Raw genomic sequence first — 19,618 nt, forward strand, 5'->3', positions numbered from 1 at the left:
CCTTCCTCATGCGTGTTACTCCCCCGAGACACACACAACCAAGGAACTGATCACATCCTTCCTCATTTGTGTTACTCCCCGTATTAGCCAACCATTCATGCTGAATATGGTGCTACAGAAAGAAAGAGAGCGAGCCCATCGAAAGCTTTCTTCATTTCTGCTACTGTGTCTTCTATTTTGAGCCTTTCTATTTTATTTTTTCCTACAGTTTCTACCTCACTTTTGAAATTACCCATCTGTTCATCCAGGCAATAAGTTGGATGAATCTCAAAAACATATTGCTAAGTGAAAGTAGCCAAACTCAAAAGGCCACTTACTTTAAGATTCCATTTACATAGCATTCTGGAAGAGGCAAAACTATAAAGACAGAAAATAGATCCATACTTGCCAGGTACTGGGGTAACAGAAGGGATTGACAGTAAAGAGGAAGAGGGACCTTTGGACGGTGGTGGGGTGGTGCTGAAAATACTATGTATTTTTATTACAAAAATGTATAGATTAATGAAAATTCATAGATCTGTAGACCTACAATGGTAAATTTTGTTATATACAAATTATATATTAATAAACCTTATTTAAAAAAAAAACACAATGAATTTCCTGCCATTACACATATTTCAGGAGAGCTGTCAAGAAGGTGTCCATAGGAACTGTTGGTGAGGATGGAGAGCAATGGCAAGTCTCTGGCACTATTGTAGGAGGGTAGATTCTTACGAGAACTTCGGAAAATTATTTGATGATATCCACTGAAGTTGAACATATGCATACCCCATGACCCTGCCATTCTAATACTAGGTTTATGCCCAAAAAGAGATTCATAAGAATGAACCCCAAGATATTTGCTCCAAAGATACAAATGTAGGGATCCGAAGGGGCACGTGCACCCCAGTGTTTATAAGAGCAATGTCCACAATAGCCAAACTATGGGAAAAGCCCAGATGTCCATTAATAGATGAATGGATAAAGAAGATGTGGTATCTGTCTGCAATGGAATATTACACAGCCATCAAAAAAATGAAATCTTGCCATCTGCAATGACATGGATGGAACTAGAGGGTATTATGTTAAGCGAAATAAGTCAATCAAAGAAAGACAAATACCATATGATTTCACTCATATGTGAAATTTAAGAAATAAAACAGAGGATCATAGGGGAAGAAAGGGAAAAAGAAAACAAGATGAAATCAGAGAGGGAGACAAAACATAAGAGACTCTTAGCTATAGGAAACAAACTGAGGGTTATGGAGGGGAGGGGGGTTGGGGGATGGGGAACTGGGGGGTGGACATTAAGAAGGGCACGTGATGTAATGAGCACTGGGTGTTATATAAGACTGATGAATCACTGATCTCTACCTCTGAAACCAATAATACATTATATGTTAATTGAATTTAAATTTTAAAAATAATTTCTAAAAACAAAAGAATGAACCCCAAGAGACAAGTACAAAAATGCTTATAGAGCTTTACTTACAGTAGCCAAAGGTGGAAACACCAACATATGATTGGTAATTAATTGAGCTCTACATTTATATACATTTGTGTTTTGTACACTTTTGTGAATGCATTTTGTGGCTTTTTTATACTTTATAAAGACATACTCCGTAGCAAGGTGTGCAAGGCCTTCCACGCTCGGCCCGACCCACCTCCGCAGCCTAATCTTCCCGTTTCCGTGCAGCCCGTCATGCACCATGTGCTCATGCTGGTACAGATGTACCACGGCCTCTCTGCCTCATGCATTCGCACACTCGGTTCCCGTTGCCCAGATATTCTTCCACATGTCTGATTTTGACACACCTCGTCTGCATGGAAACCGCCAACTTATATTCCAAACCCAAGTCAGATATTACCTCCTTCCAGGAGCCTTCTTTGAACTCCCACTTCACACAACCTCTCCCCACAAGGCTGAATTGGGCACCTGTCCTGTAATTTCTCCTAACACCCTATTCTTTAGGTCCAGGTTTATCAACTCCCGCACTACTGACATTTGGGTTGAATGATTTGTGTTCTGAGGGTCTGTCTTGAGTATTTTAGGACTTTTTTTTTTTTTTTAGCGTCCCTGGCCTCTACCCACTAGATACCAGGAGGATTCCACCCTCCGTTGTGACAAATGTCACCTGGGCAGGCAAAACCCCCCTGGGGGGAACCACTGCTCTAGAGATTTGGAGAAGCAATAAACATCCTCTTTCCACACCTGAATTCAGAAACGACTGACTGACCCAAAGTGGGGAAGATGAAGATCAAAATGTTACTGATAGGGACGCCTGGGTGGCTCAGCCGGTTAAGCGTCTGCCTTGGCCTCAGGTCATGATCCCAGGGTCCTGGGATAGAGCCCCGCATCAGGCTCCCTGATCGGCGGGAAGCCTGCCTCTCCCTCTCCCACTCCCCCTGCTTGGGTTCCCTCTCTCGCTGTGCCTCTCTCCGTCAAATAAATAAATAAAATCTTTTTTTTTTTTTAATGTTACTTGTACAGCTGATGGGAGAACGTTAGAGCAGGGGCCCCATACTTGCTCCTACGTCACTCAAAGCGAGAGCCTCCCATACAGAGATGAGCGGCTCGGGACAACCCCAGGGCCCCTGCGCAGGACAGGCCCCCCCGCCTCGTGGCAGAGGAGACTGGAATGCAAACGTTCTGGAGCATGCTGGTTCTGAGGGGGCAGAGAGAAGTAGAATGAGCTCCATTTCTCCTCCCAAACTCCTCGACCGGAGAGGGGTGAGGAGACAGGCCAGGGTACTACAGAAACCCCTCCGCAGGAGAAGTGGCTATGCCCCTAATGCGCTGTCCCTCCATCCCGGAGATGGCTGCGTGATGGTCCGCTGGCCTCTCGCCTGGGTCCCGCATGGATGGTGGAGGGCCTGGTCCACGTCCTGTCCATCTCTGGGTCCTCAGTGCCCCGCACAGGGCCCGGCTCATGCGGAGAGCTCAGTATACACCTTCCCAAGGCTGCTATGGTAAGGTGCCTGGGACCCTTAGAGCCCCGACGATCCTCCCGAGAAAACGGCTCCCGGCAATGAAGCCTGAAAGCCGCCAGCGTCTCGCACGCACCCGGCTCCGGGACGTCTCTCACAAAGGGAGCCTGGTGCCCAGGAGGAACTCAAAAGTGTTTCAACTGCAGCGACCTGTGGCTGGCTGCGTGGGGCCCTCCCTCTCTGGTCATCCAACCTTGGCTTGGTAGTACCACCGCTCGGCCACAAGGGGGCAACATCCCCTCTCCAATGCCTCTACAGCCTTCTTTCCTAAAGCCACCCCTTTCCCGGGACCCGTGCGGGGGAGGTAGGAATGAGGCCGCATGGCCGCTTGCGTCTTCTAAAGGAGGAGGGGATCCTGGGCCAGGTGACTGGGCTCGTGGCCACAGCTGGATGTCCAGTAGACTCAGACTCTAACCATGATGTCTTTGGCCAGGAGTGGCCTCTCTGGCTTTTCTCTCCTTCCTTCCCTGGATTCCCGGAGGTTCTCTCCTATTAAGCCCCAGAGCATCCCCAGCTCCTCCAAAGGCAGGGGAGGTGGCCCCTCCAGTGCGGTCTCGGGGCTCTCCCAGCTCTGGCCTCATGTCGACCCTCACCACCACCCTCGGCCACCGTGTCACTGCGGCCCTTTTCCAGTGCTGCCCGTGGCCGGGCCCTGGAGTCTCCCCAGGAGCATCCCACAGACAACAGCTGGCCTTCTCAGCCTCCTGGTGACCGTGCTAGGACTCTCGATCCCTGAATCTTTGGACCAGCCAAGCTCCACGAGGCCAAGTGACCTATGGAAAGTCCCTTCCCCTCTCTGAGCCCAGCTGTCCTGCTCACAAAGGGCACAGTGTGATGAGCGGTCACCAGATCTCATGAGCCCCAAGTCCTCCTCTCCCTAAGGCCTGTCCCTGGCTGCCTTCTTCCCTCCCACCTGTCTGGCTCTTCTCTGGTCTCACAAGGACTTCTGCCTTCTCAGGAGCCCGCCCTCAGCAGGCTCCTGCCTCCACTCCATCTGTACCTTCCCAGATGAGTCTTGGGAAGCAGACAGATGCGAGTTCGAATCATTAGATGGGCTCTTAATTGAATTGTTATTTCTCTGAGCCTTGGTTTGTTCATCTATGAAATGGGGGTGATAATGACCACCTTGTTGAGTTCATGGTAAATGAGATCCTGTGTCCCTCACACATCGCAGGCAGCCAATAAATGTGACATCCCTCCCAGTAGTCCAAGCTAGACACCCTGCATAAAGGACTTACGAATATTTACATAACTTTGTCAGGACTGCCCTGTGTTACAGACAAGGAAACTGAGGCACAGAGAGGTGAAATGACTGGCCCGGAATCGAGGGCTAGGAAGTAGCAGAGTGCCTGGAGGAACTCCCCCAACACGTGCTCCACCTCCATGTTCCATGAGCAGGCTGATGAAAACATCTCATCTTTGCGTTTCAGCTGGGGGTACCAGGTCTTCAGTCCTGCCTCTGCAGAGGCGCCCACCATCACTCCTTTTGGGGGGAAAAGAGGCCTATTCACTTATTTATTTTCATTTTTTGTCAGATTCAGCTTCTTTCATAAAGACCTGGGGCAGTTCAGTGAGCTCAGTGGCCTGGGAGTCCTCGAGAGAAACGTGGATGTTCGCGCTCACTCTCACGGGGGTCACCGACCTCGAAGAGGAGGGAAGTAAATGACCAAGTCCCGGGAAAGCAGACGCTTGCATTCCTGGTTCCTAGACCCCAGGCCCTGGGAACGGGAAGCCACTATGGGGCCGGACCCTGCAGAAACATGCTCCCACGGAGGGTGGAGGCACAGGGTGAGCAGAACAGAATCTACAGTGTCGAGTCGCTCCAAAGGGCAAGTGCAAGCCCACTCTGCATTGCTCGCCCAGAGAGACACTCGCCTGCCCCGCCGAGAGAGGGGGGAGAACATAGGCCGGCTGCAGGGGTGGGCAGACGGGCCTTGTGGACCCAGGGAGTCAGAACATGGGGCCAGGTCATGCAGGGCTGCGAGAAGCACCCAGACACATCGTCTGGCCCAGAGGCCCCAGTTAGAGATGAGGACACGGAGGTTTTGAGAGGGGAAGTCTCTTGGCCAGCCCCCAGTCTACCCAAATCTCTTGGCTGCTAGTCCAACGCCGCTGCACGGAGCCACCCCCTTCGGTCAGGGCCTCAGTGGCTCCTGCTACCACTGGCCACCTGCAGGGTCTCTGGCCCTGCCCACAGGAAGGTCATGGAGGGGCTCTGGACCAGCTCCAGTCTGCCAGGAAGGATGACCGATGATGGGAACGGGGGCCTCCAGGTCTCTGTCCCCGCCACTTCCCTGGGGCTTTTAATAAACAGCCTGCCTCGAAGTGCCCAACTACTGTCCCCTTCCAGCTCTCAGTAGATGGGTCTCTCTCTCGGTGCCCTTGGAAGTTGGCTCAGCCTGGGGCCCCCTGAGACCTTGCCCGGGAGTGCCCGCTGTGCCCCCTGTCGGCCACTGGAGGGAACCTTAGGCCCGGAACAGCACTGGGAAGCTGGCTGAGGTGGTGCGGCCCTAAGGCAGGAGGAGAAATGCTCAGATACCAGAATTGCAGCCCCATCTGGACTTCCAAAGCCCTCCCTCAACAACCCCCCATGCCTAGGCCCCTCCTGTTCCCTGAGGTCCCTGGTCCATCCACCCTGAAGGACCACAGCCAGGACCTGCAGCCTGTCTACAGGTGACCCCATGGTGGGGGAGGGGGGAGGCGGCCTGGGGGACAGAGAAGTAACAATGAGATGGGACATGAGAGGACAGGACCCAGGGAAGGAAGCAGGAAAGAGCAGCTAGGAAGAGGTAGGGGAGGCGAGGAAGAGCGAAAAAGGCAGAGGGGAGGGAGGAACCTTGAGCTGAATGTCTTCCCTGGGCCTCCTCCGCTGGGCTGGCCCTGCAGGGCCCAGACACCCCCCTCTGGCGTCTGCCTGGAGCACGGACCCGGCCTCCTCAACACCAATCCAGGGCTTGGGTTATCAGCGCCCCGGGAGCAGGACGTCCGGCCAAGGAAGGGCAGGGAGAGGGCTGTAATGTCACACCAGGCCCACACAAAGGCGTCCGGCTCTCACCTGATCTTCACCTCCCTTATCTTCCCACTTGGGATAGAGTCCCGCGGTTCTAGTGATCTGAAGGAGCTTCATTCAGAGAAGGCTTCTCCCTCCCCAGCTGACACCTGCCGATACCGATACCGCAGCAAGCAAGATTGAGGTGAGGTATCAGAAGGCGGCTCCTTCGGCAGGGCCACCCCCAGGGGGCTTCCGATTTCCAGGACAAATCACCCTGAATGCAGGCTGAGCACCTGAAAGCAGAGAGCAACGCTCAGGAAGAGAAGTGAATCACGGTGGGGAGAAGTCTGGGTTCTTGAAAGGATGTCCACACCTGCTGTCTCTCTCCACCTCCTGTTCACTCACGGAGTCGCCAGTTCTAGAAATACCATGAGCCATTTGGAGCCAGACACTGTGCTAAGCCACTTCCTCAACCCCGAGCTCCCACCCTCTGCTGTCTCTCCCCGGAGGAGGAAGCCAGGATGACCTCCTCATGGTCACTTCAGTGACCTTCTCCCAGGGCTCATTTGACGTGATCCTCAGGGGGGGCGGCTGGACTGTCTGTCCATTGCCCATTTCTTCCTCGAAACTCCCCTTTTCTACAGAGACACGAGCTCTTCCTCCCATTCTGAGACCGCCAGTCTTCTTCACAAGACCCTCTTCCTCCACCTCCTCCCTACACCCCCATGTGCCCCGGTCCCATTCACGACCCTCCTCTCTCTGCGATGCCTTTAGATGGGGATGAGTCTCCACCCACAGATGCACAACAATCCTTCTGTGATTCAACTCATTTTCTCCATCACCCAACCTTCTCAACGGAAGTAGTGAGGAATTTCAGCGGGCCGGGGACCTGAACCGTAGGTGGTGCCGAGGCCTCGTCTGGGCTGCGTGGCCCTGGTTAGGCCACTCTCTGCAGTTTCTGGACCACACCTGAAGCATGGGGACCATTGCACTGGTCCTTGTCCTCTATACTGAGACACAGGACCATCCTTCCCCTGTGTCCTGTCACCTCTCTGGAGGAAATGATGAGACATTCCTACAGCCACCTGCCCACCCCAGACCCCACCTTGAATCGGATCCTGGCCCCTGGACCAGCCTGCTGTGTCACGGGGAGGAAGTGGTCAGGATACCCCAAGGCACAGACATGGCTGCTGGGGGTCATCCCTGGGGGCCAGGTCCTTCCCTTGAAAGAGGGTGACCACTGAGCTGTGCAGCTACGCCACGTGGCGTCACCACCTCCAGGATCTTGACCCCTCACTTCTAAGTGCCCCATGAGCATTTCCACCAGAAGCCCCACGGCTGCTTCCCTCAACATGTCCACCTCCAGACTCTTCAACTTCTGCTTAAACCAATGCTTCTCAACTCAGGGTAGTGTCGCTGGGCCTGGTCCTTCTCAACTGGCCTTTCATCGCCCCTGTGTTGGGTCAGTGCTGAAGCTCTTCCATGTCTTAGACCTACTGAGCATGCTCTGAGTGTGGCCCCCGAAGGAAGCACGGCGCAGGCCCTCACCTCCTGCCCCAGGAGCCGCAGAGGGGCTCTCCCTCCCACTGGTGCAGGAGCGTGAGTTGAGTCAGAAACTAACAGTGGCTCCCAATACCCACTCTCTTCCTTTAGTAATACGTCCCCAGAAGTATGGCCGGGCTATTGGCTGCACAGCATAAAAAAGTAACACCTCCCAGCAGCTAGTTGAGGCCATGTGATAGTTTGGGTCCTTGCCATCTGAGCAGAAACAATGTATGAAATGTAAGCAGTATATCATGTCCTTAAAGAGAAGGGCATGATCTTTCCTTCCCCTTTCTCTGTTTTCCACCAACTGGAATGCAGTTGCAATGGCAGGAGCTGGATCAAGCTTTTTGGCCCCATATTGAGGATGGCCGAACGACAAAACTGAGTTCCTAAACAACTTCATAAGTAGAGCTCTGATATGAGCTAGAGACTTTTCATGAGAGATAAAGCAACTAGGTACCTCTCACATTTAAGTGTTCGGTAATTTGGAATCTGCTATAGAAGCTGAGTCAACATCCTAAATGATGCAGAGCTAGGAGATCTGAAGTCCTATTTCTCTAGCACTTTCCAGCTACGAGATCTCAGGCAAACTACTGAATCTTCCAAGCTTTAGTTTCCCTAGCTGTATTACCTATTTCCCAGGGTCATTTTATAAATAAATGAGATGACCTCTAACATCTAACATCGCATCATCTAACATATAGCTGGGCTGCAACAGATGTTGAAACAGACAGCCCTGGCATTTTTGCCAAAGGCTAATCTGTCCCCACCACTCCCTTGATTAAGACTTTTCAAAAACATCCACTGCTCTTACGACAAACACCAAGCCCTTCACATGACCAAAGGCGCCTGCCAAACTCACCCATCGTCTCTAGTCCAACCTCCTGACTCCCCCCAGCCCCCACCAGCTCCCTCTGGCGACAATGACCTTGCAGTTAACTCACTCCTTCTACAAACATTGATAGAGGGCCTCCCACATGCCGGACACTGTGCTGGGGCTTCAGGTACAGACCTGGGTCCTTGCTCTTAAGGACTTAATAGTCTAGTTGGGAGGGGGGGGATCAAATAAGTAGATAATAAACATAGCTGACATTTATCAAGCATTTACTAAAAGTGCTGCCCCAAAATGTTTGTACAGATAGAGACTCTCAATTGCTTCAACAACCCCTTGAGTCAGAGACCACCATTACCATCCCACATTGCCAGAGGTGGAAACAGAAGCATAGCAAGGTCAAACAACGTGCTCAGGGTCATACAGCTAATAGGAATGACGCAGCATTTTAACCCTGACCCCACAGCCTCTGCATTAGCCTCTTTTCTCTCTGGCCTGCAATTGAATGTGAAATTAACACTGTAAAACACGCCACCCCGGGGAGGCACCTGAGGTTCAAGCAGTCTATGCCCCTCCTGCCCCTGGACCTTGGCACGTGCTGTTCCCTCTGCCTGAAATACCTTTTCTCTCCTTCTTACCCAATCGACTCCTGTTCACTCTGTGGACTCTAACATGTGGAAAGAGTCACTTCCTAGGGGACACCTTCTCTGCTCTCCCCAGACCATCGGGATCCATTTACGAACTCTTGCTGTATGATGTGCCTGTCCTCCAGGGCACCTATCATACCGTAATTACATATTGGCTGCTTCTTTATGTTTTCCCCACTCTCCCTTCCGTGCTGTCTTTAGACCCAGAATGCTGCAAGGGAAACAAACACACCAGTAGCGCTCAGTGCCTATTACAATGCCTGCACATAGTAGGTGCTCACTGCATCTCAGGTGAATTCACCGGCTGATTGACTTACCGCCAGGGAGCCCCGAGTTCTCCACCAGCTCTAGAGCACCACGTCTGTGAGGTTTTCTCCGTCTCTCCCTTGTGGTCTCCTGCCCTCCTCCAGGACCCCTGGCCCACACAGCCTCTGCTCCTGATGTCCCCAACCAGCCTGAGTCCCGTGAGGACAGGGCGGTGGTGCTCCAGGTCGGGTCCTGCTCATGCAGGATAGGAGGCTGAGGGGAGGCAAGGAGCCTGTGAACTTATGGGCGCCCCCTGGTTTCCCAGGACCAACCCGGAAGTCAGGGAACGGCAAGGGGCTGAGAGGAGGGGTCCAGAATCTAGACATCCTGTCTCGAAGGCCAGAGATGATCTTTAAACCCCATAAAAGCTGGAGCCACAGAGGCGGCTGTACCACCCCCACCCCAAGCGTGTGGTCTGGAGTCAGGAGCCGGCTAGATCAATATCGTTAGGGAGGCTTTCAGCTACAAGTCTGTTCTGCTGCCAAGTCCCCCCAGAGGCCTGAGAAATGGTGGGGAGGAGGCAAGAGGCACAAGAAGAGGACGGGGGTGCATATTCCTTAAGGCCCCAGAGCCCAGCAGTACACTGCAGTCCATCTGCACACCCCGCCTCTGGGGTCAGCGTTCTCCCATTTTCCAGATGAGGAAATTAAGGCCCAGGAAGGACAAAGCTTTCCTGAGGCCCTAGCAAAGCCAGAGCCAAACCAGCTGTGCCTGGGTCAGAGGCCAGCTCTCCCAAGGCAGGTCACAGCTGACGAGGCTCATCTCTGGTCCCGGCTCAGGCTGGAAGGGGGGCCTTTCCTAGGCTGTGCCTGCAGCCACCCCCGGGATGGAGGCAGTCCTCACTCCAGCATCTGCAGGGACAGGGGCTCACTGGTCCCAGAGCACACTTTCCAGTAGCTCCTCTCCACTCGGGGCTCCCCGCAGCGCTCGCCGAGGACGGTGTGGCGCCCAGAGAGTGTGGACTCCCTTGTCCACGGAAGGCCACAGGACACGGCATAGCCAGCATCTCAGCCTCGCCACGCCTCCGCATCTCCAAGCAGAGCTGTCCCAGTCCTTAGGCTCCTCGTGCTGCAGCCCACCGGCCCTTGCCCCCCAACTCCCGCCTGCCCACGTCCTGCGTCCACCGTGCCCCAGGCCGCGGGCCTGAGCAGCAGAACTCTGGGGGCGGGTGCTCTCCCTCGCCTCTGATTGTGCCACTCTGCTAATGAGCGCAGCCGGGGGTCAGCTCGCTGTGGGAGCCGCCCTGCCCCATTGCTGGCTTGACGCCCCTGGGACTGAGTCTCCCCACTAGGATGTCGGCCACAAGGGGGGAGCAAAGGACATGCCTCCGTGGAGACACAGTACAGCCCGACGGGCTAGGTCTCATGTGTGTGTGTGTGCGCGCGCGCGTGTGTGTGTGTGTGTGTGTGTGTGTGTGTGTGTGTGTGTGTGTCCCCGCATGCACACAGGTGCATTTGATCCTCCACCTGCCATCCATTGTTTAGAACCAGCTGTATCCTTTCCATAATTTGACTTGCTTACAAACTGCTGAGACTAATCATTAGTCATCTTCACCAGTGAATGAGGAAAATCCAGGTCTCTAAAAGAGGAAGGCAGAATTTAATGCCCAAGAGGAGAAATTTCAGAGCTGCTGGAGCTGGATTTCCCAGACCCTACCCTTCCACCGACATCTAGAAGGCCTGGGCATGCCCCCAGGGGGACAAAGACAGCTTCTCCTTCCTCAAAGAGCCCTGGCTCAGGCGGGTCAGAGCTAGGACCACCCCCTCCCAGATGCAGAAGGAGGGACACTAGGCTCAGCTCCTGAGGGGGCACATGGGGAACGGGGCCATGGGGATGCCCAAGCCAATCCAGAGGGGACTTCTTCCTCCCCTGCCCCTCCTCCAGACCGTTCCTCAAGGCGTGTGCACCTGTGTGTGGGCACACACACCTGCCACAGAGGATTCCATGTGCACAACAGTCTTCCACAGTGGTTCTGGCCATGAGTTGTCCATAGAGTCCCCAGGAGAGAGATGAAAAGTTCCAGCGTCCCCCCTGGACCTTAGATTCACCCAGAACCTCAGGGTGTGACCCGCCCAGGCTTCAGTACTCTTCAGCCAAGTTTGAGACACCAAGTGAGAGACAACTTGTCTTCGGCCCCAACCCCATCCCTCTGTCCCTCCTGCCCTCCTGATGCTGTTTCGGCCTCGGCCCACACCCCAAACACCCTCCACAACCAGAGGAGTGAGCAGCAGCGCCAGGCCTCGCCCCCGCCTAGCTCTCGCTACCCCCTGGCCGCAGAGACTGTGGGATCCCGCCGGCAGGCCCGGCCGCGAGGGGAAGCCTAGGACCCCTGGTGTCCCGTGGAGGCCCAGACAAGGGCGGTCACGGTCCTCATGGTTCGGGTGGGGCGGAGGCGTCACATGTCAGGCCCTGGGTTTGAGACCCAGCCGGGCGATCCTCCGCCAGGCCGCTCAGACTTCAGCGCGTGTGAGGGTGTCCTGGGGGGTCTCCTGAGGGCCTGGTCTGGGGTGGGGCCAGAGGCTCTGCCTTTCTGATAAGCTCCCGGGCGATGCCGATGGGCTGACGCTGCAGGGACCGCACTTGCCTCAGAAATGAAGAGAGTCTCCCGTGTAATAAGGGGTGTCAGGAGAACTCACGTCCCTACCCCAGAGCCCTCCGGCTGCAGCCCGCTCACTCCTTCCTCCTCCTCAGGGCACACTGGGAGCGCAGCTGGCCTCCACCCTGCCTCCCTGTTGGGGCCCCTCAAAGCCAGGCCGCATGAGCCCAGCCGCAGGCCCCAGCCTGCCAGTCTCATCTGTCTCTCTCTTCCGCTGGCCCAGGCCCAGCCCAAGGTAGCCACGTCACCCCACAGCTGGGTGGCATCAGAGGGTGACCCCCTACACACACACACCTGGAGCCCCGGTCCCCTCTGTGGGAAGCCAGCCAGACTGCCCAGCCCCCGGGCCCCCCTGTCTGACCAATGCCATCAGGTGGGGCTCCTGCCTGCCCCTCACTCATCAGAGTCTGTCCTTCCCTCGTAAACAAAACCCTAAGCAAAGGAAGGGGTGCGAGCTAAGAGACGCATGGACTTTTAGGGTTCACAGCCTGCTCGGCCAATTTCCAGTCTTGTGATTTTGAGCAATCTCTCGACATCTCTGAAGCTCCGTTTCTTTCCCTGTAAGATGAGGACAAGGACGGTCCCCGGGCGCGTGTGTGTGAGAAAACACACATACGCGCTCCGCACCGTCTCTGGGACTTAGCAGGGTTGCTCGATGCGAGCTGTCACCGGTGGTGACAAGCTCCAGTTCTGCCCCTTAGAAGCTCGGTGACCTCCCGCAGACTTGGTTTCCTTCTCTGTCACTTCGATGTAATGACACCTACCTCCCGGGTGTGTCGGAAAGATTAGTCGTGACGATTCCTCGCCCGTGGCAGGCATGCAACGCCTGTCTCCGTGGTCCAGAAACCTCCAGAGGCCGTCTCATGAACCAGCTTCACGTAGACGGGTTGGTTCCGAGTTGCTCGTAGGACCCAAGCGGGGCCTCCGTGGTCCAGAAACCTCCAGAGGCCGTCTCGTGAACCAGCTCCACGTAGACGGGTTGGTTCCGAGTTGCTCATAGGACCCAAGCGGGGCCTATCAGCGCCTAAGAGCACTTGCCCCAGCATTTAATATTTGCTTAAAATACCGGGGAAAAAGAGCTCTCTACAGGGCTGCCGGGCTGGGAGGATGCAAGCCGGGAGCACCTCGTGGCCAAACGCTAGGGCGTCTGGTGCCACCCCAGGGACACCGCCTGCCTGAAAATTAAGCCAGACCAGAACCGGGGGGTGGAGACCAATTCCCGGTTCCACCGTTCGAGCTGCCGGATCCCGCGGGGCCTCACCTCTTGTTCACGGGGGCCGATACAGTCCTTTACCCCCTCCCTTTAAATCAGTTTGAGTTTCTCTCCTGGCTTTAAGAGTCCAGACGGAACTCTCATGGCAATCAGAACCAAGACCTGGACGGCGGGGAAGCCGCTGGGAGAATCATGGGGGAGCTGTGTGCGAGAGGCACCCCTCAAGCCCACCGCACATCCGGAGCCTGGAGGGCGCCCCCTTTGTGCTCACCGGAGACTCGGCAGACCCGTTCCCAAAGAACACAGCTAGAGAAAGGCAGAGATTTTTCTTTCACTTTATCATGTATAAAGCCATACAATGCGGCGCCAGGAGAGAAAGCAGCTGTACAGGAGGGGGCCGGCATGAGGGTATGATACATTGGTATCCAGGTAAGCTGCACAGGTCAGGGTTTATACAAGGTGGCAGAGAGTATAGGCACGATGATACAAAATAGAAAGGATATTTCCATCTATATAAATACACAGCCAGGGGGTGGGGAGGACGCTGGGTTATTCTGTCTCTCCTGCAGGGGGCCGGGGAGGTGGTGGCGAGGAATCTCTTACATTTGTTCTGAATGGCATGTCAGAGGGAGGAGAGAAAATGGGGAAACACGGCATGCACACACAGATGTGCTCACTCTCACACACAAACCAAACATGGACACACGGGAGAGCCTCAACCTGCTTAACACTGATTAGAAACCAAACTTGGGACATCTGTCTGCAAAGACCTCACTGCCGGGAAGAGCCCAGGTGTGGGACATACACAAAAGTCCTCCAACAGTCTGGTCATCCGAGGACAGAGAAATCAGGAAGGAGCCGATCTGCCAGAGCCCCACCCAGTGGAGCCAGTCGTCCCCATTGACAATACTGCGATTGCCCCCATCGGGGGCCCTCCTGATTCCTTTCACTGCTGGGTGATATCGAACTGGGCGTCCCATTGCCCACCCACTATCTTTGGCCCTAACCCCACGTTTCCTAAAGAGATCAGCAAAATATGCACACACAGACTCCTGTACTCGCATGCACACGCACGCCTATGTCCTGCGTTACACTGGCCAGGAGCTCCGGTTTCTGGATCCTGGGGCCTGGGCATGGGTGAGGAATGGCTCTGGGACTCTGCCCCCAACCTCTCCAAGGACCCTGAGCGTGGGGAGATGTAGGGGATGTAGGCAGCCCCTGGATGGGGTATGGACCCACTTGGGCTCCCCAGGGCCTGAAGTTGAGAAGTTCAAAGAAGGAGGGAAGACTCGGGAGGCAGGGATGGTGGGCAAGTGTCCAGCACAGATGTTCTGCTTCCAGACACCTCCACACGCCCTGCATGGTGGGAAGAGGCTGCCCGACCTGGGCCCGGGCGCATCGGCATCCCCTTCCTCCCTCTCCTGAGAGCACCTTTGTAAGGCTCACACTTGTGCCCCTGGTTGCCGCCTCTTACGGCCACCAGGCCCCACCGGCCCTATCCTGCCAGTCTCTGATACACCGAGGGATTCCTCGAAGCCCAAGGGAGAAGGACTCCATGAGTTTTCAGAGCCGCTGGGGAGAGACTCTGATGAAGATGGAGGTCAAAGGCCCATCCCAAACCTCGGTCACAGTGTACGTGGCCCTCAGATAGCTGGCTAGATGAGGGGGCCAGGACGCCAAGACTGCAGGGCAGGGGCATTCCAGGCACCCCTGGAGGTGGACCAGACAGCTCCCTTCCTTCCTCTTCCCCTCTGGGGTCACCTCTCCGTTGTTCCCATGCTCTGCCCTCTCCTCCTGGTCCACCGGCGTGGAGCCACCTGCACCTCGCTGGACCTCTCCCAGAGTCAGACACATGTCATCTCCCTGCCCTCTTCCCTCCAGACACCACGCGGGCCTGCCCCAGGGAGGCCCCGGGGCCGGCCTCAGACGCCGGGCTGGAGCGCGGGGGGCCGTAAGCCCGCCTGACGTCTGCACCCCCGCTCTGCAACCTGACCCTGCCTCTCCCACTCCTCCTTGCCAACTTCCCCCGGACCCTGGCCCTGCCAGCCTGTTTGCAAGACCAGACAGCACACTCCTGGCTGACAGACAGATTCAACAGTAACAGCAAACAGGGGTGAGGAGGAGGGAGGAGAGAAAAGGCTAGACATTTACACAATAATAACAATAATGATTAAAAGTGCTTTCTCTTAAAGGAAATCTTTGGCAAGAATATACTGCGGTGCTGTGTGTGTGTGTGTGTGTGTGTGTGTGTGTGTGTGTGTGCATGCTGGGGTGCACAGACCTAACCTGTGAGACATGGGAGGGCCACAGTGTCCTCCCAACCAGTGTCTGACCCAAAGGTAGGGCCACTTGGAGACTGGGGTACGCTTCCCTAGCATTCTTCTGAAACCCACTCCTTCCAGAGGGATGCAAGGGAGTGAGGATTGAGCTGATCAGCTTCCCAGGATGCCCTGGTCCTTCCCAGGGTCACACTCGGCTCAGGCCCAAGTGGGGCAGGCTGGCCATGCCCGGGAGGTGGGGGCTGCTGGGGCGGGGGGAGGCGGTGGGAAAAGCATGTGGAAGGCCCAGGGCTGGCTGCCAAAGGGTCTGCCGCTCCGCCTGGCCCCAAGTGAGGAGAGGACATCCAGACGAGGAGGGGCAAGACCCTGGGGCCACGTCCAGTGGGAGATTTAAGATATTTACAAAGGAAGTGGGCAGGAAATACCTCCTATCTGGGGAGAGAGTTAGGGTGGGTGGGAATGGGGGGGATATCTGGGTATCTGGCTTGAACGCCTCAGAAGGAAGAGCACTTTGGAAGAACCTCGGTCACCAAGTACAAGGTTGCAACCTTTAGGAAGCGGGGGCCTGCTTCCCACCTTCAGACATTCTCCTTTCCAACTCCCTGAAACAGAATGTCCACACAGATACAGCTTCTTGGAGGAGAAAAAATGCAAAAGACACACACATCACCCACATCGGCCACACACACCCTTGTCCCCCACAGGCTCACACACTTGCTCAGGCCCATAGTGAGGGGGCAGCTCCCCCTCATCTCTGGGAGCTGACTGCTGAGCCCCAGGCTTACCAGAAAATAAGGGGGCCATGGGAATGGAGCAGGCACATTGCCTCCCCACTGCCCACTCCAAGGATAAAGGGCCCCTACGTTTCAGACTTCACTTAGACATAAAAAAAGGGATGGGAACTGGTTTATGCCCGGGGAGGCGATAAAGCAATATGGGAAAACAATAAATACTTCTTGTCAATTTACCTATTCTTTTTTTTTAACCTTTTCTTATATTTTATTAGCTTACAGATCCTGTCAGTATGTCTCACATATATATTATATATATTTATATATCAGTACAATGCCTCTCTCTAGGGGACCCCCTGGGCTCAAGAAGCCACTCAAGAATGGAGTCCTGGTGAATTTTCCATTCTGGCTTAGAGTCCTTGGGTGGTGGTCTGGGGTTTTCCCCAACTGCCCAGATGGATTCTCAGCCCTCTGACCTAAATGCATGCCTTGGCCCCTCTGTTCCACGGCAGCTTGGCTCTGCTGGGGAAACCAAGGCAGGAGGGGTAACAGCAAGGCTTTGGCATGGTAGGTAGGCCATGTGGGACGCACAGGCAGCAGCAACAAGAGCTCTGCTAAGGATATCCTGGACAGCCCCGTAAAAGTCAGACCCCGAAACACCCGCAGAGGGGAGCACGAGGCCTTTGGGTGTCTTCCCTGGAGCTTGCTGGGCAGGGCTTTTGAAAGCAGGTTCGGCAGGACAAGCTCCAACATGGGGACCCTGAAGGATGGGGCAGGGCAGGGCAGGAAGGCTCAATCCCCCACAGCCGCAAGGGCATCAAACAGATAAGCAAATGTGAGGAAAGGCTGGTCTGGGGCACAAAACCCAAGAACGGGCTGAGGGCTCGGAGCTGGTGGGAGCCACCTGCCCAGGCTACTGCGGGGCCACACACCCGCGATCCTGCCAGCTCCACAGCTGCCCCTCCTGACGGATCTCTCCCCCAAGACGATGCGCATGCATGTCTGCACCCCCCGGAACCAATACTCCAGCCTCCTGGCTGAGGCGGAACAGGGGGTACCGCCGTCAGGCAGCCAGCCGCCCTCCCACTGGGGTCTTTCTTGAGAAGGGCTGGCAGCGCACGGGGCCGCTAGAATGCAGGCACAGGGGCCCAGTCTGTGACCAGAATCTTGGATACTCGTGGGGAAGAGGGCTTATGTCCCCCCCTCCCCCGCTGCCCTGTCACCCCCTGCTATTGCCTTCTTTGGGACAGGATGCACATGTGTGTGTGCAAACACACGGGGCACAGACAAGGACAGGTGTTATACCTGGCTGAGAGGCACAGGAAAGTCAGTGAGGATCGGTCACTGTAATAGGTGTGGACCTATTACGCACCCCGTATATACACCCACACAGACTGCACAGCGGAGGCGGAGTCCAGAGACCTCAGGTACCTCAGGTCTCAGATACTTTCAAAGGCAAAAGTTCGGCCACGTGACGTCCCATGCTGGCTGTGTTTGGTTCACCAATCTACCCCGGAGGCGGCCAGAAAAGGATTCTCTCAATCTGATTTCTCCTTGCGAAGCAGTCGGGTTAGGGAGACAGAGCTTTTCCATTTACTCCCAAATGACAGATCCCCAAGGAGTTGGTCTGTCTCCTCTGAGGAGCCCCATCCTCTCGGAGGGGGGAAGGGGGAATTAGGTGGACCTGGTGAGCGGTGGAGGCTTTCAGGGCTCCACAGTATCCCTCTACCCAGGGGAATCCAAGTTATTCTCCTCCATCTTTTTCTTTCTCTCTCTCTCTCTCTTCCCCCTTCCCCTCTGCAATTCACTTCCCCCTCCCCACATTGCACTTTCTTCTCTCCTTCTCCAAAATTGGCCCAAAGTCCTCCTTCTGGATTCAAGGGTGGTCAGGATTCATGGGTCCCCTCCCCACTCGCCCCATCCCCCCCATTGCCCTGGCCCCGGGCGAGGGGTGGTGTTCATCTCTTCTGGCCGGCACTCAGCATGACCTTGGAGACGAAGTTGACAATGGCGGAGGCGGGCTGGTTGGGGTCAAGCTCAGCGAAGAGGTGGCAGGCATTGTCCGTGGTGCTGCCCTGCTTCCGGGCCACGAATCCGAAGAGCCTGCGGGGGGCAGGAGAGGGGTGCCAGGCGTGAGGGGAAGGCGGGGGCCGGGGGGGGGACCCCAGGCCTGGGAGGGCTGCCCATGTGAGCAAGCTCATCCTCAGCTCAAAGCCTCTCCCCAGTCTTCCCACCTCTCCCTGCACATGGGGATGGGGTTCCCGAGCACAGGAGAGAATCCTCCCTCTCGTCCGCCCCCAGAAAGCCAGGGCCTGGAGATGAGAGTGTCCCTGGCTTCAGGGCAGGCAGCCATTCCCCTCTGAGGAGCAGCCGGAGGAGGGGCTGGAGGCAAATGAGGAGACTGGACAGCAAGAGGTGGGGAGGAGACCGAAAATAAAATGGGGACATTCCTAGGCTGGCTTCTCTCGGTCCTTCCCAGCCCCACCCCTCCCCGACAGTTCTTGCGCACAACACAGAAGCACATGAAGAAAATGCCGTCTGCCTGTCAAAGGGCTTGGCCTCCTCAGACACCAGGGGAGGATCAGGGAGACAAGGACAGGGAGTCACCGCGCCCCACCCCCACACTCTTCTCCCGGGCTCCAGAGAATGGGAGGGGATGGGGGACCCCACACCTGTTCCTCCCCACCCCCACTCCCCGCACCAGAGTGACCTGGAATTCTCTGTGCAAAACAGAGTTAAAAATATGAGCAGAGAACAGAATGTGAGCCCAGGTCCCCTCCCAGTCGGCACGTTGCTAATTAGAGCGAGATGGGGAAATCGGGACAGCTGGAGATTCCGATGGAAACCCCTCTCCCCAGGACTGGACCACAACAGCTGAAATTAGCAAAGCTGGGTCCTGCTCGCCACCACCCGCACGCATGTGTACACACACACACACACACACACACATGCATGCACATGCACAGGACTTCCTACAGCTTGACTCTCCCCAACTTTGTTTCAGGGGCTGGGGCAGCTAGGGCCCAAGGTCCGGGGTAATGGCCTGCCCAAGCAAAGGGGATGCCTGCGTCCACGGCACAAGCCCCAGCACCTTCTTTGCAGGCTTGCTGAGGCTCCTCGGTGCTGGTGCCGAGGAGGGCAGTAAGGGCGGAGGGAGGGAGTGGCTCCCAGCCGCCCCATGACCTCGAGCCAGCCCTGGCTGCCTGGTTCCGCCAGGATGGAGAGCCAGCCAACCTCACCAGCCTAAACACGGCCCGCCTGCCCTCCCTGCTGTTGATTTCAGCTCCCTGGCTCCAGAGGCCAGTTCAACAACTGCCAAGTCCTTTTTCTGCTCAGGGGGAATGGATCCAGGCAAGAAACCTCAGCCCCAGGGCAGGGAGGAGCACTTGCAAGGACCTGCGATCAAGTACCTCCTGAAATCTGGGGCCTGAGGCGCCTCGCATACCTCCCCCTGGTCGCTGCCTGACTGAGCCGGGCTCTCCGGGGGCCTCTGCCCTGCCGAGCAAGGCC

General features: G+C 55.9%; 1 protein-coding gene across 2 annotated transcripts in view; it reads right to left on the reverse strand.

Moving 5' to 3' along the window:
* Positions 1 to 13,417: 13,417 nt before the first annotated feature.
* The window catches only part of TNS1 (tensin 1), a 112,041-nt gene continuing 105,840 nt past the window's right edge, over positions 13,418 to 19,618 (reverse strand). For both annotated transcript variants that reach the window (XM_044913753.1, XM_044913754.1), the window contains one exon: positions 13,418 to 18,211. In XM_044913753.1, the coding sequence (XP_044769688.1) occupies positions 18,067 to 18,211 (145 nt within the window). In that variant the 3' untranslated portion in view covers positions 13,418 to 18,066. The remainder of the gene's footprint in view (positions 18,212 to 19,618) is intronic.

This window comes from Neomonachus schauinslandi, chromosome 3 (genome assembly GCF_002201575.2).
Source record: "Neomonachus schauinslandi chromosome 3, ASM220157v2, whole genome shotgun sequence".
NCBI classification, from domain to species: Eukaryota; Metazoa; Chordata; class Mammalia; order Carnivora; family Phocidae; genus Neomonachus; species Neomonachus schauinslandi.